Consider the following 22621-nt stretch of genomic DNA (forward strand, 5'->3'; position numbering starts at 1 on the left):
CCAGACTGTCATAATAGGATATCTGTGTCAGAGTCTGTGGTATTATAGCCTAGGTCACATATTTGTGCCAGGCTAGCATTAAACGTTGCCAGACTCCCAGTTTGTGGGGAGTTTGGATTATTGGCAGAATTAGGGACCATCCCAAGAGGGGTGGAATCAGGGTTTCCAATGTGCTTTAGTGTGGCTTTAGCCTAAATGCTGTGTACTGTGGACTACCACTGAAACACTGGTTACCTGATTCTGAGGCATGAGCAGAAAGGTCAAAACATATATCATAATCTGGTTATTGAAAATGTCCCACTCATCCTTCTTTCATAACAAATTATTTCAATCTAAATTGATGAAGTGAACAACAAAACATACCAAAACAATTTCTCCATTCCAGCCAGCAACATCAATCATATAATAGTCTGGATAGGTCACCATTTTAAGATTTAATTGTAGGTGCCATCCCCAGGTCATGCTGGTACGCCCTATCACTCCTCTGGCACACAGCTGGATTATCCCCAGCTAAAGACTTTATATTCCTGAGGGAAGCTTGAGCTATCAGCAGACAACCAGGACGCTCTGTAGGGAGCTCACAAAGCCAGACACTGGTGGTAAATAGACCTAACCTTCCAACCTCAAAACAACCCCTTGGATAATATTGATTTGAGGAAAAGGCTTGGATTTTACATTGACTTGGCTGTGATTTCAGGCGGCCTACTGAGGAAAAAGAAATGGCAGGAATAGGAGGCATACAGTAGTTGCTTTGCTTTTTTCATCTCTAGGAGGACATTGTAATTCCAAAAGGTTGTGACTCATTTTTGGATTCACTGTGGCCACAACAATTTCATTTGACTGGGATTCTGGTTGGACACAGATAGTGAATTGCTTTCTCTTCCCTAGGGGGTTCTGAAGGGGCTGCAAAGCAAACTGGAGCTGGAAGCTGGCACTTTGGCCTCTTCTGGGAGGACTGATGTGCTGGACCAGCTCAAAGGTATGTGTGCCTTAACCCTGTGCTTTTCTGTCTATTTTCCCACTATTTAATGTCTGTTTAGACTGATATTGTACAGAACTCATTAATTAATTCAATATCAGCTATTCCAATCATTAATTTTTAGAAAATAAAATCATATTCAAATATTAATGACATTTCTCTCTCAGAGTTGCACATGGACTTGACCAACTACTATGAGCTGAAGTACCAGCCGCAAAACTTGCGTGTTCTCCCAGACTGTCTAGGCAGTCTGGCAGCTCAGTCGGGTGACATGGACGATTGTCTGGCCTGCTTGCCTCCCTCCTCCTCCAGAGCCAGGAGCCCCCTGCGGCCTTCATCCCGCCAGAGCTCCTCTCTGTCTGGGGAGGGCACGGCTGTGAACCCTGGAGCCCTGACCAAAGTCATGCTGGGAGACAGGCGCATCACGGCCCAGCATCTGGAAGACCTCTACAAAGAGAGGTTAGCACTTTACCGTAGTTCAATCAGATGTATGTATTACTAGTAATACTAAATCAAACATCTTTAAAATAATACCTTAAAAATAATAATTCACTATAAATCAGTAGTCCCTTCAACAACAACAAAAAAGTGAGCTACTATGAATCCCCAGTGATGTTGTGGTGGATGGTAGTCAAAGTGTTAAATGTAGCTGGGTGTGTTCCAGAACGATGTTGCTAAGTGAGATAGACAAGGAGGAGCGGGAGCGTCACTGGTACTACAGCCAGCTCCAGGGACTGTCTCAGCGGCTGAACCAACTGCCACGCATCGACACGGTGAGAGCACTTTAACACCACTGAGTCTCCAGAATATTCTCTCCTGCACAGTGCTCAGACACAGTGGACCATAACGTACAGTACAAAGTATACTTGTACTCAGCACTCAGTTGCAGGAAATGTAAACTGTCGCCCCCTCGTATTTCATTGTGTGCTTGTTGTTTGAAAATGACTCTTTGGAAACAGTTTCATAGACAGACACAACATGTCTTATTGCTCATTTCTTTCTTGCATGTTCATTGTCATGAAATCAACTCATTATTGTTTTAACAGGCGCACAGGCGAGAGTTAAACCATCAAGTAGATCAAAGAGCCAGATATTTCACAGGATGTATAAATGTGAAGCATCCACTTGATGTTTTCACTCACTACCAAATATGGTGATGAGAGGAAGCCCAGCGACCGGCAGTGTGAGAAAATGGAGCGTGATGGATTTTGGCCGACATTCTGCAGATTTTTTTGTCATTGAAGCATTTGGTCTCCATGCAGTTCTCTTTCCAAAACTATAATCTGTAACAAACAGAGTGGACTGCTTCTTAAAGACTTTACCCTTTGCCAAAGTTTCACATTTTTTGTTGTTGTTTAGAAGGAGTGCAAGGGCGAATTCAGTTATTACACACGCGCACTTCACAGAGTAGATCGTTCCATAACAGAAATATGCAAATAAATGCTAGATTGCACCAGTAGGATCTCTCTAGCTCATGCTTGGTTCTGCCCACTATGATTCATTTGGTCCCATTGGAAACAACAGGCTCTGGTCTATCTTGGGTTGAATCTTTGTTTAAACTCTTTGGCAGAGAAGCTAGCGTCCATTTTGTTTCAGAATGCCCCAAAATGGAGGCTTGTGTTGTGCGGAAACAAATCTCTTTTCCCTTATCTTAACAGTTCTCCATACAGATTGACCTCATTCGCCAGCAGCTGGAGTTCGAGGCACATCAGTTGCGTTCTGTCATGGAGGAACGCTTCGGAACCAGCGATGAAATGGTCCAGAGGACACAGGTAAGGAGAGGCACTCTCTGCCATGTCTGTCTGTGTCATGGCAACACACACAGTAACATTTGGCAACTGTTCTCAATATCTTCACTTACATTATTGCGTGTGGAACTTCTTTCTGAAACATGTTTTGGATGCAACACACACATTTTCCATGAAAAACTAAGAAATTAAAACTGCTCTCAGAGGTTGTTGTACAATGTTTGGACAATGTTTGTCGTGCCACAAAATGACTGTGGCGACTAAAGACTCCCTCTCTGTCTCCCCTCACAGATCCGTGTGGCTCGTCTGGAACAGCTGGAGAAAGAACTACAGGAGGCCCAGGAGTCCAGAGGCACCCAGGAGAAGAGCCTGTGTGAGGTGAGAACACAGTTCGGACATATAAAGTTTGTATTTGAAAACTATTTCTAGATGCATATTTTCAGTTTTTCACGATCCCACTTCAGTCGTGCAAAAGAAGTAAGCTTGCGCTGCTCTTGCTGGCACATGTGCAGATCAAATACAACACAGTAAGTATGATTAAGAAGTTTACATGAAAGATCGCTCATAAAACCAGGTGTTTTAATCGGCGTATGCTTACTTCGATTATGACCTAACGGCGATTTAAGATAAGCAGAGTAAGGTTTTTACATGACTAATGCCATACTTGGCTTACTGCCATACTCCGTTTAATATCAAATTATTAGTCTGCATGTGAACATACTGTCTTCAGAGATTGAGACAAGCAAGTGACAGTGACAGATAATCCTGTGTTCAGTTTTCACAAAATGATTTTGTACTGTAAAAATGAAAGATGACAAGGATTATTTTCTGTATATAGCCACGCTACTGTTGTTTTTATTTCTTTACATACCTATTGTTCACTTTTCTTTTTTTTTGCACTATTGGTTAGAGCCTGTAAGTGCCTCCTTGCAGCATGCCTAAGGCATGTTCTCGCAGATGAGCAGGGACCCTGGGCATCTTTCTTTTGGTGTTTTTCAAAGTCAGTAGAAAGGCCTCTTTAGTGTCCTAAGTCTTCATAACTGTGACCTTAATTGCCTACCGTCTATAAGCTGTTAGTGTCTTAACGACCGTTCCACAGGTGCATGTTAATGAATTGTGTATGGTTCATTGAACAAGCATGGGAAACAGTGTTTAAACCCTTTACAATGAAGTTATTTGAATTTTTACGAATTATCTTTGAAAGACAGGGTCCTGAAAAATGGACGTTTCTTTTTTGCTGAGTTTATAATACTGTAGATTGTGGAGTGTTGTGTTATCCTGTAATATACAGTTAATCCACCTCTCTCTCTCTCTCTCTCTCTATATATATATATATATATATATATATATATATATATATATATATATATATATATATATATGTATATATATATATATCCCCCTCTATCTCTTTCTCTCTAACCCCTCCCTCTCTTGCTCTCTCTCTCCGTCTCTCTCTGTCCCCCTCCGTATCTCTCTCTCGCTTTCTCTATCCCCCTCCATCGCCCCACTATCTCTCTCTCCATCCCACTTACCTTGCTCTCTATCGGTGCCGTGCCACTATGCAGAACACAGGCTTTGCCCCTCTTTAGCTTGGCTCCAATTGGTAGCTCCTCCCAAAGACTATAGTGTTGCTTGGGCACTGCAAGCTTGGCACAGCAGGAGTGGGTGTTTCGGGTTGAGTGGGTCTCAGACCGGCCCGTTTAGGTGTCTGTGTATCTATCCTCTGGGGCTCTGTAGGAGAATAGCAATGAGTTCTCTAGTACCAGGATGCAGGAAGAATGTGAATTGAAAGGGACAACAATAGACACATTGTTCCATGTTTTTCTGGGCTATTGTCAACCATCTTGCATCACACAGCAGGTTCCTATGCAATCCATTGTAAGCGTTTGATTATTTATTTGAACTGCGTGGCTACGACAATTAAAGGGGTAAAATCCACGGCAAATTCAATCCATCAAAACACAGACACATTTAGCATTTTTATCTTGTTATCGGCGAGATCACACTTTATTACTTACAACATGGTGGAGCTATTCAGACTAGCATATGTCTAATAGCCCTTCCCCTTTGTCTGAAAGCTTGTCTTCGGCGTGATCAGGCACAAGCCTGGTTACCATGGTGATCGACTGGGGGAATGAAAGAGTTGATAGATGACTCTCTGAAGATTTGTGATGGAGCCAATCGGATTGGTGAATCCAAATGGAGTGTGTCTGTATGCTGGGAGTGTGCAACTCATACCTTATGAGAAAAGACATGAATGTCTGTCTGCACGGCCAATATTAAGATGCAGGAGGTGAAATTAAATGTATTGATATCAGTTAGTTGTCTACTGACAATAACATCTCACTCTGGTGTTCACTTCAGGAGATACTGATGCTGATTACTAAATAGTTTTTTAAATGTTTGGACAGCAAATTTAGGTAATTTATTTTTTTCCTATTATCTACTAATGCCAGAGGCTGGATACATTTGTTATTTATTCTGGCCTATTTATCGGGTATAATTATATTTGCACGATAATTTTAATGGGATATTAACAAACATTATTTTGAATTAGATGTTCATAATCTTTCTATTCAGATGTAATTATTTCAAAATAAGTTTGTTAAACCCAATATACTTAACCAACTCCAATTGTGTACATTCAGTATTGAATATAATTATAGCATATAATTTATCTACAAAGATATTAGTCTATTTTAGATAATCTATTATATTTTAAATAATCAATAAGATTGTAATTTAGACTGAAATTAATAACCAAATACATTTTTTTAAGGGAACTTGAAGGCCAGTCTTGATTTGTTTTGGATGATATTATATCAGTACTTTGACTCCAAGTATCGATTTTGAACAATTTTTGAAATATATACAGTAAATCAAATCAAATGTATTTATATAGCCCTTCATACATCAGCTGATATGTCAAAGTGCTGTACAGAAACCCAGCCTAAAACCCCAAACAGGAAGCAATGCAGGTGTAGAAGCACAGTCAAAGGTATGGACACACCTAGTCATTCCAGTTTTTTTTATTTTTACTATTTTCTACATTGTAGAATAATAGTGAAGACATCAAAACTATGAAATAACACATATGGAATCATGTAGTAACCAAAAAAAGTGTTAAACAAATACAAATATATTTTAGATTCTTAAAAATAGCCACCCTTTGCCTTGATGACAGCTTTGCACACTCTTGGCACTCTCTCTGTGATGTCTTCACTTTTATTCTACAATGTAGAAAATAGTCAAAATGAAGAAAAACTCTGGAATGCGGCACTTTTGACTGGTACTGTATATATATATATTTATTATTATTTTTTTCTAGGTAGTATTAGCTAGCGCTGGTCGGCTGTAACTCCACAAAACTCTGCTATTTTTCATCCTGTTCTTCTTTTGTTTTTCTCATCTTCTATTTAAGTTTTTTCAGCTATTTTATTTCCATGACTGATCAACATTTTTCTCATGCTCTCTCGTCTCTCTGCAGCCAACATATAGTGAGCAATATGCTGAGGAAATTGCAATAGAATCACAGTATAGAATCGCAATACATATACAGTACAATCGTGATAATCGCAATACATATACAGTACAATCGTGATAATCGCAATACATACCGTATCAGCAGCGATGTATTGTGATAATATCGTATTGTGAGGCAATTCCCAGCCCGAATAGAAAGTTCAAAGCAAACCGCCTGCAATTGACTTTAATTCTACAAAATTAGAAATTTGAAACCATGTCATTTACGATCCCTCTCTTTCTTTGCAGATCTCAAGCTGTGAAAAGCAGCCTATTCCCGAAACTGAACATGCGTTGACTGCTTCTGCTCTGGATGCACAAGGAGATGGAAGCAAAGTAAGGCCATCATCACATCTTTAGTAATAATGAATGGAGTTTGCATTTGTGGCTCTGCATTTTTTAGATGACTATTTGTGTGTGGACAATAATCAGATCCCATCGAGCCATGTGTAGTGAAAGTAGATCTTACATGCTTATGATAATATTCAACCACCATTTTCCGACGGGGTATTTCGATGGTTTTACAGATGTAACCCTCTCACCAGGCTCGAATTTGACTCTTACAATATTACCTTACTTAGATTTCTGAACGAGATGGGATATTAGGTGAGAAGGACATAAGAATCCCTATTGTAAACTCGCCAGGGTGATTACAAACTAGGGTAATAACTTCAGATAAAATTTAAAATTGTAGGTTTCTTCCTAGGTTCTGGCCTTTCTAGGGAGTTTTTCCTAGCCACCGGTGCTTCTATATTTGCATTGCTTGCTGTTTGGGGTTTTAGGCTGGGTTTCTGTACAGCACTTTGTGACATCGGCTGATGTAAAAAGGGCTTTACAAACGAATCACCGGGGAGTGCTGGCGTTCCGGTTGGTGGTGACGTCGGGTCCGGGGGCCGCCACCGATAGAACCGGGGGTGTCTAAGCCAGCTCGTCAGGCTGTCACGCCCTAGCTGGCTCTAGAGATTTTTTTCCCCGGTTGGCTCGGAAGGCGGCCATCCCACGTCAAGCCTCAGCCAGATCGTCAGGTTTTTACGCCCAGCCGTCTCGTCAGGCTGCTACGCCTCCGACGGATCATCTGACTACCACACCTCAGCGGGATTAACAGGCCTTCATGCCTCAGCCGGATCGTCAGACTCCTATGCCTCAGCCGGCTCACCAGGCTCTCACACCTCTGCCGGTTCGTCGGGGGTACTGTCACGCCTGCTCCCACTCTTTCCTCCTGGTGCTCGAGGGCGCCAGGCTCCCCAGCATTACGCACTCCTGCCACCATCATTACGCCCACCTTCCTTCCTCCGTCACGCGCATCAGCGATTATTGGACTCACCTGGACTCAATCACCTCTGTCATTACCTCCCCTATATCTGTCTGTTCCCCCGCTCTGTTCCCCGCTTCAGCATTGATTGTCATATGTCCTTGTATTCCCGTGTGCTGACTCTGTTCCTGTCTTGTTTCATGTCTGTTCCTAATTAAATGTTTGACTCACCATACCTGTTTCTCTACTCTAGCGTTGGTCCTTACAGTTTCTGACTACTCGTAGATATTTCCTCAGCACCGTATAGCAGTTTGGTGCAGGTGAGGTGTCCTCACAAGATCCACAGCAAACACAGTTTTCAATGCAGCCAGTACTGTGTAGCAGCAACCGATATCCCGTGAAAACCATAATTCGCCGATCGTCCACAAGTAATTCTCTCCAGACCTTGCAAGATGCTAGGCTAGCCTTGAGGATGTTGAATGTATCCACAATGCGAAGGCAGCTCCAGTCTCCAATAGGTCTTTCTTAACAATATAATAATACTCTCTTGGAAAAAATAAAATAAGTATTTCCCTTCAAAACTCTGTAGGTATGTCTTTGTTCCCTCCTTATAGTCTTCTTTAGTCGTTTTTCTTCACCAACACTGATAACGTCTCTCCTCTCTCTTTTTTCAACGTCCCCCTCTCTCTTTTTTTCAACCCAGGCCTCCTGTTAACCAGGTCAACTCTCCCATTGACCACATCATAACAAGCTACTTCATTAGTCACAACTTAACCTTACATGGGAAACTTAAACTTAACAGTAAACCAACCTATTCACTTGTACATTAAAGAAACATTGCTTCAAAAGAAATGCATTAACGACATAACAAATCAGGAGCAATTCAATCACCTTTTAAATATAATATGAATGAATTATAACAAATAAACTCTATGCTTGGTTTTAACAAAGGTATTAGACATAATATGCAAGTTATGCTTATAACCATTGCTATAAAATATTGAGGCATCTCTCAGTCGACTTATCTGCCAAAATAAAGGTAAATAAATTAATGAATAAAATATGTACTCTCCACGGCCATGTATTTCACCTGGATTAGGTGGAGATGGTGTTCTGGCTGCTCTCCATGCTGGCCAACCGGGACAAGGAGGAGATGTCCCGCACTCTGCTGGCCTTGTCCAGCTCCCAAGACAGCTGCATCGCCATGCGCAAGTCCGGCTGCGTTCCCCTGCTGGTGCAGATCCTGCACGACGGCCCAGGGGGCGCCGGAGAGTCGGCCAGGAGTGTAGCATGCAGCCGGGAGGCCCAGTCCAGAGCCAGCACTGCCCTGCATAACATAGTGTACTCCCAGCCCGACGAGGGCCAGGCCCGGCGGGAGATGAGGGTGCTGCACGTGCTGGAGCAGATCCGCTCGCACTGTGACAGCGGCTGGGACTGGATTGAGAGCCATGTGCGTACTCCCTCTCCTGGAGGTACTACAACCACAGGTTAGTAGAATAGGATTATTTTAGGAGATTAATGTGATCTCTATAGCAGACTGTGGATTACAGTGCCTTGCGAAAGTATTCGGCCCCCTTGAACTTTGCGACCTTTTGCCACATTTTAGGCTTCAAACATAAAGATATAAAAGTGTATTTTTTTGTGAAGAATCAACAACAAGTGGGACACAATCATGAAGTGGAACAACATTTATTGGATATTTCAAACTTTTTTAACAAATCAAAAACTGAAAAATTGGGCGTGCAAAATTATTCAGCCCCCTTACGTTAATACTTTGTAGCGCCACCTTTTCCTGCGATTACAGCTGTAAGTCGCTTGGGGTATGTCTCTATTAGTTTTGCACATCGAGAGACTGAAATTCTTTCCCATTCCTCCTTGCAAAACAGCTCGAGCTCAGTGAGGTTGGATGGAGAGCATTTGTGAACAGCAGTTTTTAGTTCTTTCCACAGATTCTCGATTGGATTCAGGTCTGGACTTTGACTTGGCCATTCTGTATTTGGCTCCATCCACCTTCCCATCAATTTTAACCATCTTCCCTGTCCCTGCTGAAGAAAAGCAGGCCCAAACCATGATGCTGCCACCACCATGTTTGACAGTGGGGATGGTGTGTTCAGGGTGATGAGCTGTGTTGCTTTTACGCCAAACATAACGTTTTGCATTGTTGCCAAAAAGTTCAATTTTGGTTTCATCTGACCAGAGCACCTTCTTCCACATGTTTGGTGTGTCTCCCAGGTGGCTTGTGGCAAATTTTAAACAACACTTTTTATGGATATCTTTAAGAAATGGCTTTCTTCTTGCCACTCTTCCATAAAGGCCAGATTTGTGCAATATACGACTGATTGTTGTCCTATGGACAGAGTCTCCCACCTCAGCTGTAGATCTCTGCAGTTCATCCAGGGTGATCATGGGCCTCTTGGCTGCATCTCTGATCAGTCTTCTCCTTGTATGAGCTGAAAGTTTAGAGGGACGGCCAGGTCTTGGTAGATTTGCAGTGGTCTGATACTCCTTCCATTTCAATATTATCGCTTGCACAGTGCTCCTTGGGATGTTTAAAGCTTGGGAAATCTTTTTGTATCCAAATCAGGCTTTAAAATTCTTCACTACAGTGTCTTGGACCTGCCTGGTGTGTTCTTTTTTTTTTATTTCACCTTTATTTAACCAGGTAGGCTAGTTGAGAACAAGTTCTCATTTGCAACTGCGACCTGGCCAAGATAAAGCATAGCAGTGTGAACAGACAACACAGAGTTACACATGGAGTAAACAATTAGCAAGTCAATAACACAGTAGAAAAAATGGGCAGTCTATATACAATGTGTGCAAAATGTGTCCTTGTTCTTCATGATGCTCTCTGCGCTTTTAACGAACCTCTGAGACTATCACAGTGCAGGTGCATTTATACGGAGACTTGATTACACACAGGTGGATTGTATTTATCATCATTAGTCATTTAGGTCAACATTGGATCATTCAGAGATCCTCACTGAACTTCTGGAGAGAGTTTGCTGCACTGAAAGTAAAGGGGCTGAATAATTTTGCACACCCAATTTTTCAGTTTTTGATTTGTTAAAAAAGTTTGAAATATCCAATAAATGTCGTTCCACTTCATGATTGTGTCCCACTTGTTGTTGATTCTTCACAAATAAATACAGTTTTATATCTTTATGTTTGAAGCCTGAAATGTGGCAAAAGGTCGCAAAGTTCAAGGGGGCCGAATACTTTCGCAAGGCACTGTATATGGTGATGTGAGAGTACTTCAAGATGTACTTGTCCGTTTTCCGTTCAGACATCCCTGAGCCAGTGGAGCCCCAGATCTGCCAGGCCATGTGTGCTGTCATGAAGCTTTCCTTCGAGGAGGAGTACCGAAGAGCCATGAATGAACTAGGTTAGTGAACAACACGTCAACGGGAAATATACAGACGATAAAGCATAACCAGAAAGAAAAATATGATATGTGAATTAATCTATTATTCAGTTTGTGATGTGCTTGGCGGGTGTATCTGTTTAGGAGGGTTGCAGGTGGTTGCAGAGGTGATGCACTTGGACCAGGAGCTGTACGGCATGCAGAACGATCCCATCAATATGGCACTTCGACGCTACGCGGGAATGGCACTGACAAACCTTACTTTCGGAGATGTCGTCAACAAGGTATCATCCGAAAAGCCTCGAACCACTGAAAGGGATACATATTTATCTGATTTGTAAAGGCATTTTTCAATAAAGACATACACCTTAGCCAAATACATTTACTGTAAACTCAGTTTTTCACAATTCCTGACATTTAATCTTAGTAAAAATTCCCTGTCTTAGGTCAGTTAGGATCACCACTTTATTTTAAGAATGTGAAATGTCAGAATAATTGTAACGGTTTTCTAGGTGTGGTGAAGGAGAGTCGGACCAAACTGCAGCGTGTAGATTGCAATCCATGTTTAATGAAAAAACTAACGTAAATACAAATAAACACAAAACACTACAAAACAATAAACATAATGAAAACCGAAACAGCCTATACTTGTCAACTAAATAAAGCAACAGGGACAAAGACACTAAGGACAATCACCCACGACAAACTCAAAGAATATGGCTGCCTAAATATGGTTCCCAATCAGAGACAACGATAAGCACCTGCCTCTGATTGAGAACCACTCCAGACAGCCATAGACTTTGCTAGATAACCCCACTAGCTACAATCCCAAATACATACACACCAAAACCCCAAGACAAAACACACCACAATACAAAAACTCCATGCCACACCCTGGCCTGACCCAATACATGAAGAAAAACACAAAATACTTAGACCAGGGCGTGACAATAATAGTAGAGACCCATTCCCAGTGGGTCAGAAGTTTACATACACTCAATTAGTATTTGGTAGCATTGCCTTTAAATGGTTTAACTTGGGTCAAATGTTTTGGGTAGTCGTTCACAAGCTTCCCACAATATGTTGGGTGAACTTTGTGCAGTTTCTCCTGACAGAGCTGGTGTAACTGAGTCAGGTTTGTAAGGCCTCCTTGCTCGCACATACTTTTTCAGTTCTGCCCACAACTTTTCTCTAGGATTGAGGTCAGGGCTTTGTGATGGTCACTCCAATACCTTGACTGTGTTGTCCTTAATCCATTTTTGCAACAACTTTGGAAGGATGCTTGGGGTCATTGTCCATTTCAAAGACCCATTTGCAACAAAGCTTTCACTTCCTGACTGATGTCTTGAGATGTTCCTTCAATATATCCACATAATTTTCCTACCTCATGATGCCATCTATTTTGTGAAGTGCATAGTCCGTCCTGCAGCAAAGCACCCCCACAACATGATGCTGCCACCCCCATGCTTCACGGTTGGGATGATGTCTTCGGCTTGCAAGTCTCCCACTTTTCCCCCCAACCAACGATGGTCATTATGGCCAACAGTTCTTTTTTTGTTTCATCAGACCAGAGGCCATTTCTCCAAAAAAGTACGATCTTTGTCCCCATGTGCAGTTGCAAACCGTAGTCTGGCTTTTTTATGGCAGTTTTGGTGAAGAAGCAGTGGCTTCTTCCTTAGTGAGCGGCCTTTCAGGTTATGTCGAAATAGGACTTATTTTACTGTGCATATCGATAATTTTGTACCTGTTTCCTTCAGCATCTTCACAAGGTCCTTTGCTGTTGTTCTGGGATTGATTTGCAATTTTCGAACCAAAGTCCGTTAATCTCTAGGAGACAGAACACGTCTCCTTCCTGAGCTGTATGATGGCTGCGTGGCCCTATGGTGTTTGTACTTGCGTGCTATTGTTTGTACAGATGATGTGGTACCTTCAGGCATTTGGAAATTGCTCCCAAGGATTAACCAGACTTGTGGAGGTCTACAATTTTTTTTCTGAGGTCTTGGCTGATTTCTTTTGATTTTCCCATTATGTCAAGCAAAGAGGCACTGAGTTTGAAGGTAGGCCTTGAAATACATCCACAGGCACACCTCCAATTGACTCAAATGATGTCAATTAGCCTACTAGATGTTTCTAAAGCCATGACATAGTTTTCTGGAATTTTGCAAGCTGTTTAAAGGCACAGTCAACTGTATGTCAACTTCTGAGCCACTGGAATTGTGATACAGTGAATTATTAGTGAAATAATCTGTCTGTAAACAATTGTTGGAAAAATTACTTGTGTCATGCACAAAGTAGATGTCCTAACCGACTTGCCAAAACTATAGTTTGTTAACAAGATATTTGTGGAGTGGTTGAAAAACAAGTTTTAATGACTCCAACTTAAGTGTATGTAAACTTCCGACTTCAACTATATGTCTGACCTTTATTTTACACAGGCCACTCTCTGCACAAAGAAAAGCTGCCTGCAGGCCATTGTCACCCAACTTGCATCTGATAGTGAGGAACTACATCAGGTTCGATGTTGTTACTACTATACTAAAGCTTTTTCCAGAGTGTATTAATTCTGTCACCCTTTCAGGATCACTAGGCATTACTCTTTTTAGTTTCAGTGCTTCAAATAAATGTTTACAATACCACATGGCTGAAGAGGTTATGTCTATTGTTCCCTCACAGGTAGTGTCAAGTATTCTTAGAAATCTGTCATGGCGTGCAGACATCAACAGCAAGAGGGTCCTTAGAGACGTGGGGAGTGTAACAGGATTGATAACCTGTGCTCTTCAAGCTACAAAGGTAAAATCACACCTAGATTATGTGATTAATTCATGTTGGCAATTGTAAGCAAAGCAATTATCAAAGGAAATCATTGCAAAATATAATATATTTTTTAAATCTCTAATGCAATGTTAATGCAAAATCCCATTTTAGGAATCCACCTTGAAGAGCCTCCTCAGCGCTCTGTGGAATCTGTCAGCACACAGTCCTGAGAACAAGGTGGCCATTTGCTCAGTAGATGGGGCTCTGGGCTTCTTGGTCAGCACCCTCACCTACAGATGTCAGACCAACTCACTGGCAATCATTGAGAGTGGAGGTGGCATCCTGCGTAATGTGTCCAGTCTTGTGGCCACCAGGGACGATTACAGGTATTTCCTTGAATGGAATTCTACATCAGTGCAACTGTTCAATGATTATTGTCATCAATTTCTGCACATTTCATTCTGACATGCTTGTATACTTAGTATGTTCTCATTCTTTCAACACAGGCAAATCCTCAGAGACCACAACTGCCTCCAAACGCTGCTACAGCACCTGCGCTCCCACAGCCTGACAATTGTGAGCAACGCTTGTGGGACCCTCTGGAATCTCTCTGCCCGCAGTCCCAAGGACCAGGAACTGCTGTGGGACCTGGGAGCGGTCAGCATGCTGCGCAACCTCATACACTCCAAGCACAAAATGATAGCCATGGGAAGTGCCGCAGCTCTACAGAACCTGCTCACGAACCGGCCCTTCAAGTATAAGGATGCCGCGGTCATATCCCCTGGTTCCTGCATGCCCTCACTCTACATGAGGAAGCAGAAAGCACTAGAGGCTGAGCTAGATGCAAAGCACCTTGCGGAGACATTTGATTCTATTGAAAAAAAACCCTGTGCCAAGCATCCAAGCATCAACAAGCCACTGTGGCACATCGAAAGCCTGGCAAAAGATTATGCATCTGACTCGGGCTGCTTTGACGATGATGAGGCCCCTAATGTCTCCAGTAGTCTGGACACAGGGAGTTTCTCCGTGCTCTCCATGTTCCTGACCAACTCCAACTTTCTTCAAAACCAGCCTCGCAAGAAGGACAGTGAACCGGAGAGAGATGTGGAGCCACCACAGACAGAGGAAAAGAAGCCAGTGCCTCCAGAAGATGAGGTGTCTGTTGCAGCAGAAAAATTAGCAAAAAAGATCACCAACACTGTGGCTAAGATTGATAAGCTTGTGGAGAACATTACCATGCATACATCTTCGGAGGACAGCTTTAGCCTTAGCTCAGAGGACCGTTTTGCAGACCTGCCCTATGGATCAGATGAACTCCATGAGGCCCGGGCCAAGTCATGCTCCCCCTGCCGCCTCTCTGATACCAGCAGCTATGCACACAGAGAACGTCTAAACAGAGCCCATGCTATCATACGTCTCAAAACTACCCATGCAAGTTTGTCCACTGACAGTCTGAACAGTGGCAGCACCAGTGATGGCTATTGTGGTAGCAAGGACCAGATTAGGCCCTCAGCGAGACGGCCTAACAAGCTTGATCTTAAGGTGGCCCATCAAGAATACCTTAACGTCGGAGCTCATGTCCTCAATGAGGCAAGTCAGATCGACGTACCAGAGAGAGATTCTGTGGACAGCAAAAATGTGAAATTGCCTGATCTTAATAGCACAAAAACAGAGAAGAGCCAAGCGGTGCCCCCTCAAACACCAGCTAGCCTATCAACTAAATTATCTTCTGATGTCAGCATGACTTCCATAAAGCTGTCCCCTTCCTATCAACATGTCCCTCTAATTCAAAGTGTCGCTAAGTTTGGTGTTGCAAAGACTGCCATCAATGTACATGCAGCTCAAGCAATGAGGAGACAAGCCTGGGTCCCAACTGTGATGACTGGGGGGAGTTTAACCAAGTTTTCTCCAATGAGCTCTGCTAGAAGTCCTACCATTGGACCAATGGAGACACTGCAGAAGTATTCAGTGGAGAACACACCAATCTGTTTCTCCCGTTGCAGTTCCCTGTCCTCCCTCTCCTCTGGTGATGAAGCTCTTGACGGGCAGAGTCAAAGTGAAAATGAGTTAGAGAGTGACTCATCACTTGAGATCATTGAAGTGGAAGATGAGGATCTGGTAAAGAGGGAAGAGGAGAATGAGACCTTGGAGGATCTTAGTGATAGCCAACTGCTAGTCACTGATTCAAAAACCTGTCAAAGCCTTGGGACTGATCCAATTGAAATTCCCTGCCCAACCAAACATGAAAAGGTGTTCCTGAGGGGTGTCTCACCAGGCATACTTGAGGACAGATCACCTTCAAGTTCGTCAGAGAACTACATCCATGAGACCCCACTTGTGATGAGTCGTTGTAGCTCTGTCAGCTCACTGGGTAGCTTTGAATCTCACTCAATTGCCAGCTCCATACTAAGTGATCCATGCAGCGAAATGATCAGTGGGACCATAAGTCCAAGTGATCTTCCTGACAGTCCAGGGCAAACCATGCCTCCCAGTCGAAGCAAAACTCCATGCTTTGCTGAATCAAATGGTACAGAAAGCCAAAACGATGGGACAGCAGGGCAGTGGGAAAGCAGCTTGCGCAAGTTCATGGATATTGCAGACTTTAAGGAAAGGTTCAACCTGCCTCCAGATTTAGACACCATGATCTACTTTACAGTGGAAAAGCCGACAGAGAACTTTTCATGCGCCTCTAGCTTGAGTGCTCTACCTCTTCATGAGCACTTCATTCAGAAGGATGTTGAACTGAAATTGACCCCCATACTCCAGCAAAAGGACAACAATCCAACATTCCCACAGGCTCAGGGAGAGCCAGATGACAATGAGCATCCTTCCTTTATGGACCAAGGGGAAAGATATAGTGAGGGCAATTCAGATGATGATATAGAAATTCTCAAAGAATGCATCAATTCAGCAATGCCCTCCAAGTTCAGGAAAGTAAGGCCCTCCCTGATCTCCACCTTACCCACCCATGTTCTAAAATCACAAACCCGAAAACCTATACCTGTTTATATGATGGTTCCTAACAATGCCAATCAAATGTGCTCAGGGAGAAGGATTGTAATGCAACAAAAGGACTTATATCTGGATGATTCCTCATATACTGATTCTGCAGAGGGCACCCCTGTCAACATTTCCAGCACGACATCGTTAAGTGACGAAACACTTCAGTACCCAGTGAGGGACAAGGGGGCAAAAGATTGGAGGGTAAGAAATATGAACAAACAGGAATTGTTGGATCAAGAGGCAAAGAGAATTGAAGACCTTCGGGTTTTTTCGCACTTCCACAAGAACACTAAAATGACCAGTCAGCCTGACATACCAGTCAATCAAATGAACAGGTCAATCAAACATGTCATTCCCACTCAAAGAGTACTGATGCAGAGCAAAGAGGTGGCTGATAGAGTGGCTAACCAGAGAAAGCATGATCAATCACCCATTCAACAAAGACAAAAGCAGGGACAGGTCCTAACAAGGACACTGGATCTGCCTATCATAAAGCCAAACACAGAGGGGAACCAAAATCAGAGATCACTCCAGGGGAACAAGGCTTTTCAGTCCATCCGCTGTCCCACAGAGGAAGCCATTTACTGCTTATACAATGAACAGACAGACAAAGAGGAGGGAGTGATTAAAAGGGCAGGGAAAAAACAGATGAGAGAGTCCAGCAAGAACACTCTTTCCCAAAGTATGACTAATATTGGTCGGATTGACAATTCCCAGACAAGACCCAAAGGTTTTAATAGGATCAAGCACAAACTAATAATGGACGAAACACCCCCATGTTATTCTCTTAGTGGATCTCTTAGCTCTTTGATTGATGCAGAATTTGAGGAACACCAATCAAAAGCCCAGCAAATATGGGTGAAAAACAAACACAACAAGATATCTAACCAGGCCCAACAAAAAAGACCAATGCACATCCACAATCAGTATGAGGAACAAAGCTCACCAAGCTCAGTCAGTATGGATTCAGAGGATGATCTTCTGCAAAAATGCATAACATCTGCAATGCCCAAGCAGAGGAAGAAGCTTTCTGCAAGAAAGAAAGCAGAGAAGAAGCAGAAACAAAGAAACGTCATGCAGAATGTGGCCAGTGGATGGAACAAAGAACAAGAATTTGACAGTGAGGATATGGCTTCGGATAAAGACTCAGACCTCAACAGTGTTGAATGGAGAGAAATACAAGAAGGCGCTAATTCTGTTGTCACACGCTTACAAGCATCAAAGTCTCAAGAACCGTCCTCTGAAGAGACCGAATCTGTCCTCTCTTTTATGTCTGGATCTAGTTTTACTCCTAAAGAAAAGAAGATCTTTAAAGACAAAAAAGCTAACAAACCTCTGGACTTTAACCAACGTAAGCCAGTTCCAAATCTGCCAGTGGTCTTCAGAGGTAGAACAGTGACATACACCCCTAAGAAAGAGATAAATCTCTCACAAATACCTCCTCCTAACAAAATGTCACCCAAGACAGATGATCCAAAGAATCCAAACCTTGCTCAACAGAGGTCAAGGAGTCTCCACCGTTTGGGACAACCCCTGGACTCCACACAGTGGTGTTTGCCGAAAAGAAGCTCAACCCCACCTCCGAGGATACCAAAGAGCTCATCATCTGGATCATCTCAAAGCTCTACTCCATCGAGACAGTCACCGAAGAAAATAACCTTCCCCTCACAAACTAGTCAATCTGTTTCCAAAAAAGATACCACACCAGCAAGTAGTCCACCTGAAAGGAATGGACGTTCCACTGTTCCTTCAAATCCGACCCAAAAATCTCCAGCACACAAAACACAGAAGTCACCCGTCCGAATACCCTTCATGCAGAATGCAGCAAGACAGTCCAGAACTCTATCACCATTGGTAACCAACCAACCCACAAGTATCAGCAGGCAAAACAGTCAGGTGGCAGGAAAAAGAATACCTCCAGCCACTCGCATGACATCTGTCCATTCAAGCTGCAGCGAATCTGACCGCAATGGGTTCCTGAGGCAATTGACCTTCATCAAGGAATCAAAGACTATGATGAGACGTGACGGTCCGTCCTCACGCTCTGTTCCTACCTCGCAACATGCATCGCCCAGAAAAGCAATCCCAGGTGCTCCTGCAGTCTTCCTCTGCTCATCTCGATGCCAAGAGCTAAAGGAAGTTGCTCAGGGACCAAGAAGGATGCAAGAAAGGGGGCCAGGGCAAAGGCAAGAGTCAAGGCAGGGGCTACAAAGGCAGACTGTGACTCTGTCCAGAGCCTGCTCTAGTAACCGAGACCTCTCAACCAGGCATCCAGCCAGGAGAACCAGCTCAGAGAGTCCCTGCAGGTTGCCTCAGAGGAACATCTCTGCAACCAAGCAGCAGGAAAGAGACACAATCAAGCGCCATTCCTCATCGCCCAGCATTAACATACTGAGCAGAGTAACCAGCCGTTCCTCCCTCCGCTCCTCGTCCTCTGACTCAAGTGGGCGAGCCAAGAGTGAGGATGATACAAATAAGAAGCAGCAGAGAACTGGATCACGTCTCAATGACAGAGTCACTTGGAGGAGAATTCGGGATGAGGATGTTCCTCAAATCTTGAAGAGCACTCTGCCATCTACTGCACTGCCTCTGTTGCCTGTTCCTGAAGGGCCAAAACCTAAACCACCGGCACTGCCAGGGAAACTGCCGACCATTTTACTTAATTCAAGAAAGACGAGCGACGCCACAGTCCAAACAGAGGATTTCTCGTCCAACAAGACCAACTCAAGCACCTCTCCAACTGTTGAGACAGCTCCAGTCATCTCAGAGGAGGCAGCGAGACTAGCCCTCCTTAGAAAGATCAGCATTGGCTCCGGCCAAGATAGAGGCTCTGATGGATCCCTAAAGAGCTACAGCACAGCCTCTACTGGAAATTCACACTCTGTGGAAACTCACACAGGTGGCGTCGGTCATTTCCGTCAGAGCTCCCCCAGCATGGCGGTTAGGGTTACCCCATTCAACTACATACCCAGCCCCATGGCTTGCTGCCTGCAAGACACACAGAGCCAAGAAACAACAATCAATGAGAAGTCATGTGATAAATCTGAAGCGCAGTAGCTACTACGTAGTACCGTATGTACTTCTGTACATTTGAGATGAATAAAATCCTACTGTGTTCCTGATTGATACTAACACTCAGATGGCTTAGTTGTGAATATCAATCATTTTACCTCGGGTATTGAACCTTTTTTTCCCTCACTGCTTCAGAAATATGTCTTCAAAAAAGAACACTTGTCATGTCAAATCATCTGATCCCACATGTCATTCATACAAGTTGGATGTATGCATAAGACAAGACTTCAATGGATAGACTAACACTATCCTTTAGAGAGGAGTTACGGGGAATAGCCTATTCTCTTACAAAATAACATTTTTGTACTTTTTGTATTTGTATATAAATCATTGCCTGTTAGAAAAGTAGTGTAGACATGACAACATACAAAAAAATAAAATTGTATGTGGATTCCAAGACATACAGTACCATCATCAAAATGAAGGAAGTACCATTAATGAAAAACAATATGCAAATTATTGAGTGAAAACCCGGCTGGAAGATTTTGTGTTTTTGGAAAGGTACTACTGTGTCTCCAAACTAATTTGAGAAAGACCATTGAAATACATCAAAATAAGGACATAATCTCATGTACAGTATTTCTTATGTACTCACATGTCACTGCTTCGCCTTCACCACTCTACTCACTACTGAGGATACAACACTGTTAGCATTCACTTTTGAACCACTGCAGGAATTATTATAGCTAATAGTTAACCTTAAACAATCAGCACTGCTGGAACTCTGTGTTATCTGTATTCTGTCTTTAAAGTAGTATTTAATTGCGTGCAGGCATACGGTATAACTATAAGCTTCCCAGTGAGCAAAAACAACTCTGTGTTGCTCCTTACAGCATGTTAAATACACCTGTATTACACCTCTTAATATTGTGGATGTTGGACTAAAATCTACTTCTCAGTGGTATTCTTCATTATTTAAAAAGTTCAACAAAAAAGAACCAGTAAACATGCATTTCTAGTCCATCTGCAATCTGGATCAAGTGGCAATGAAGTAACGTCATGCTCATTGATGCTTGTTGTACATGAACAGGCTAAATGACTTGACTGTATTTCAACTTAATAGCTGTAAATGCCTTTGTCTATTGAATGCTATAACATATTTGTGTTTGCTTCTAGAATCAGTTATACTTAAAGTAATCACAGGCAGGTAAAAGATGGTGTTAAGGTGGCTGATGGTCACTAAGAGAGAAACAACTGTTGGGTTTTACAGACGTGTACTCTTACAGAAATGATTCTGTATAACTATCTACAGAAATGTGTTAATATTTGCTTAAACGTCTTGCTGCCAGTAGTGATAGGTCAAAGAACTCAAGTATAAGAAATGAAAATAATGAATATTCTCTGTAGTTGTAACATCACCTGGTCATATGTTCTCCGGTCATATGTTCTCCGGTCATATGTTCTCCGGTCATATGTTCTCCGGTCATATGTTCTCTGAGAGATGTAACCAAGACAAAAGTGCTTGACAAAAAGTAAACTAATCTGGCTTGATCTCAATGACATTTAAGGGCTGTTTATTCTCATTAAATGTGCAGTGTTGATGTCCATGTTTTACTCGTGTTTTCAGTAATGCAATGAACCAAGTCTCTTTGTCACACAAACATTGTCACATAATGGCCATTGATAATGTATAAACAGCCCTTAAAGACAAATAGTGAGTGTGCAGTATGTAGGAAAGTTTTGTCAAAGACGAAGACATTATCTTTGAAAGTTTTGTCAAGATCCTTACAACTGAAGTGTTGTATATGCTATGTTACGATTAAAATGTCCAAGGTCGTCCACCATGAATGTCAAATGCTTTGTTTACACCTGGCATTACGTTACTTCCAGTAATATTCAGTGCTTGGAAGCGCCAGAATGATTTGCAAACTGGTTGTGAACGAGCAATGAAATCACCTCCAAAGTTGGAACATAAAAGCTGATTTGCATCAGCCATGACTTGGAACTGGACTACTGTAGCAGTTTCCTGTGAAGATAACTGTCATTTTGATATTATCCACTTTGCTACAGCTAGAATAAATGAAGTTGGACAACTGGGTGAAGGGAAGGAGGATTATAACAGATCAGATATGGGGGACAAGAAATCTCATGCCAGGTGTGAACAGAGCCATAGGCAGCAAATGGTACAATGTGATATAGGCCAAGGAATGAAAGTCATCCTAATAAATGTTCTCATCAAATAAATTGTGGACACATTTCATTAACCTGGCTGACTAAAACCTTCATTTGAATTTTTCTTGAATTTGTCAAAACAATAAAATGGGCTTTCAATTATATTGACTTAGCATGCACTCATGCCAATGAAATGTGGACATACTGACAGTTTTATGAGCTAATCGGGATATCAACAAATGCACTTCTCCACTGACATTTCATCCTGGCATTAATTTCATAATGACCTTTAAGTTTAAAAAAAATATCACATGGCTAGATATTATCACATGGCTAGATGTTATCACATGGCTAGATGTTATCACATGGCTAGGTGTTATCACATGGCTAGATGTTATCACATGGCTAGATGTTATCACATGGCTACCATTTGTGAAAAGTCACACCAATTTATGGAGACAATGTTAATGCCAACAATTATTTGGAACAACAATCAACTGACAATGTACAATCAATCTGTTGAGTCCCATTTCCATTTCTGAGACCATCCTGTGTGAGATTGAGGTGGTGTAACTCGAGGAACGCCAAGTTTTCTTGTGATGAATCTGTTCAAGCTAAGGTAAGGTTCTCACCCACCCCTGAGGTTAGATGCTCCCCCAGCCCTGGGGTTAGGTGCTCCCCCAGCCCTGAGGTTAGGTGCTCCCCCACCCCTGAGGTTAGGTGCTCCCCAAGCCCTGAGTTAAGGTGCTCCCCCTGCCCTGAGGTTAGGTGCTCCCCCAGCCCTGAGGTTAGGTTCTCCCCCACCCCTGAGGTAA

At 42.7% G+C, this 22621-nt stretch overlaps 1 protein-coding gene across 1 annotated transcript in view; it reads left to right on the forward strand.

The window, feature by feature from the left end:
* Window positions 1–21969, forward strand: part of LOC118401485 (adenomatous polyposis coli protein 2-like) — a 43132-nt gene extending 21163 nt beyond the window's left edge. Inside the window, exons 3-15 of the mRNA XM_035799033.2 lie at window positions 889–979; window positions 1147–1438; window positions 1644–1752; window positions 2638–2751; window positions 3019–3105; window positions 6502–6588; window positions 8604–8991; window positions 10788–10886; window positions 11010–11149; window positions 13301–13378; window positions 13539–13655; window positions 13791–14005; window positions 14126–21969. Of these exons, the coding sequence (XP_035654926.1) occupies window positions 889–979; window positions 1147–1438; window positions 1644–1752; window positions 2638–2751; window positions 3019–3105; window positions 6502–6588; window positions 8604–8991; window positions 10788–10886; window positions 11010–11149; window positions 13301–13378; window positions 13539–13655; window positions 13791–14005; window positions 14126–19679 (7371 nt within the window). The 3' untranslated portion in view covers window positions 19680–21969. The remainder of the gene's footprint in view (window positions 1–888; window positions 980–1146; window positions 1439–1643; window positions 1753–2637; window positions 2752–3018; window positions 3106–6501; window positions 6589–8603; window positions 8992–10787; window positions 10887–11009; window positions 11150–13300; window positions 13379–13538; window positions 13656–13790; window positions 14006–14125) is intronic.
* Window positions 21970–22621: the final 652 nt, after the last annotated feature.

This window comes from Oncorhynchus keta, chromosome 22 (assembly GCF_023373465.1).
Source record: "Oncorhynchus keta strain PuntledgeMale-10-30-2019 chromosome 22, Oket_V2, whole genome shotgun sequence".
NCBI lineage: Eukaryota > Metazoa > Chordata > Actinopteri > Salmoniformes > Salmonidae > Oncorhynchus > Oncorhynchus keta.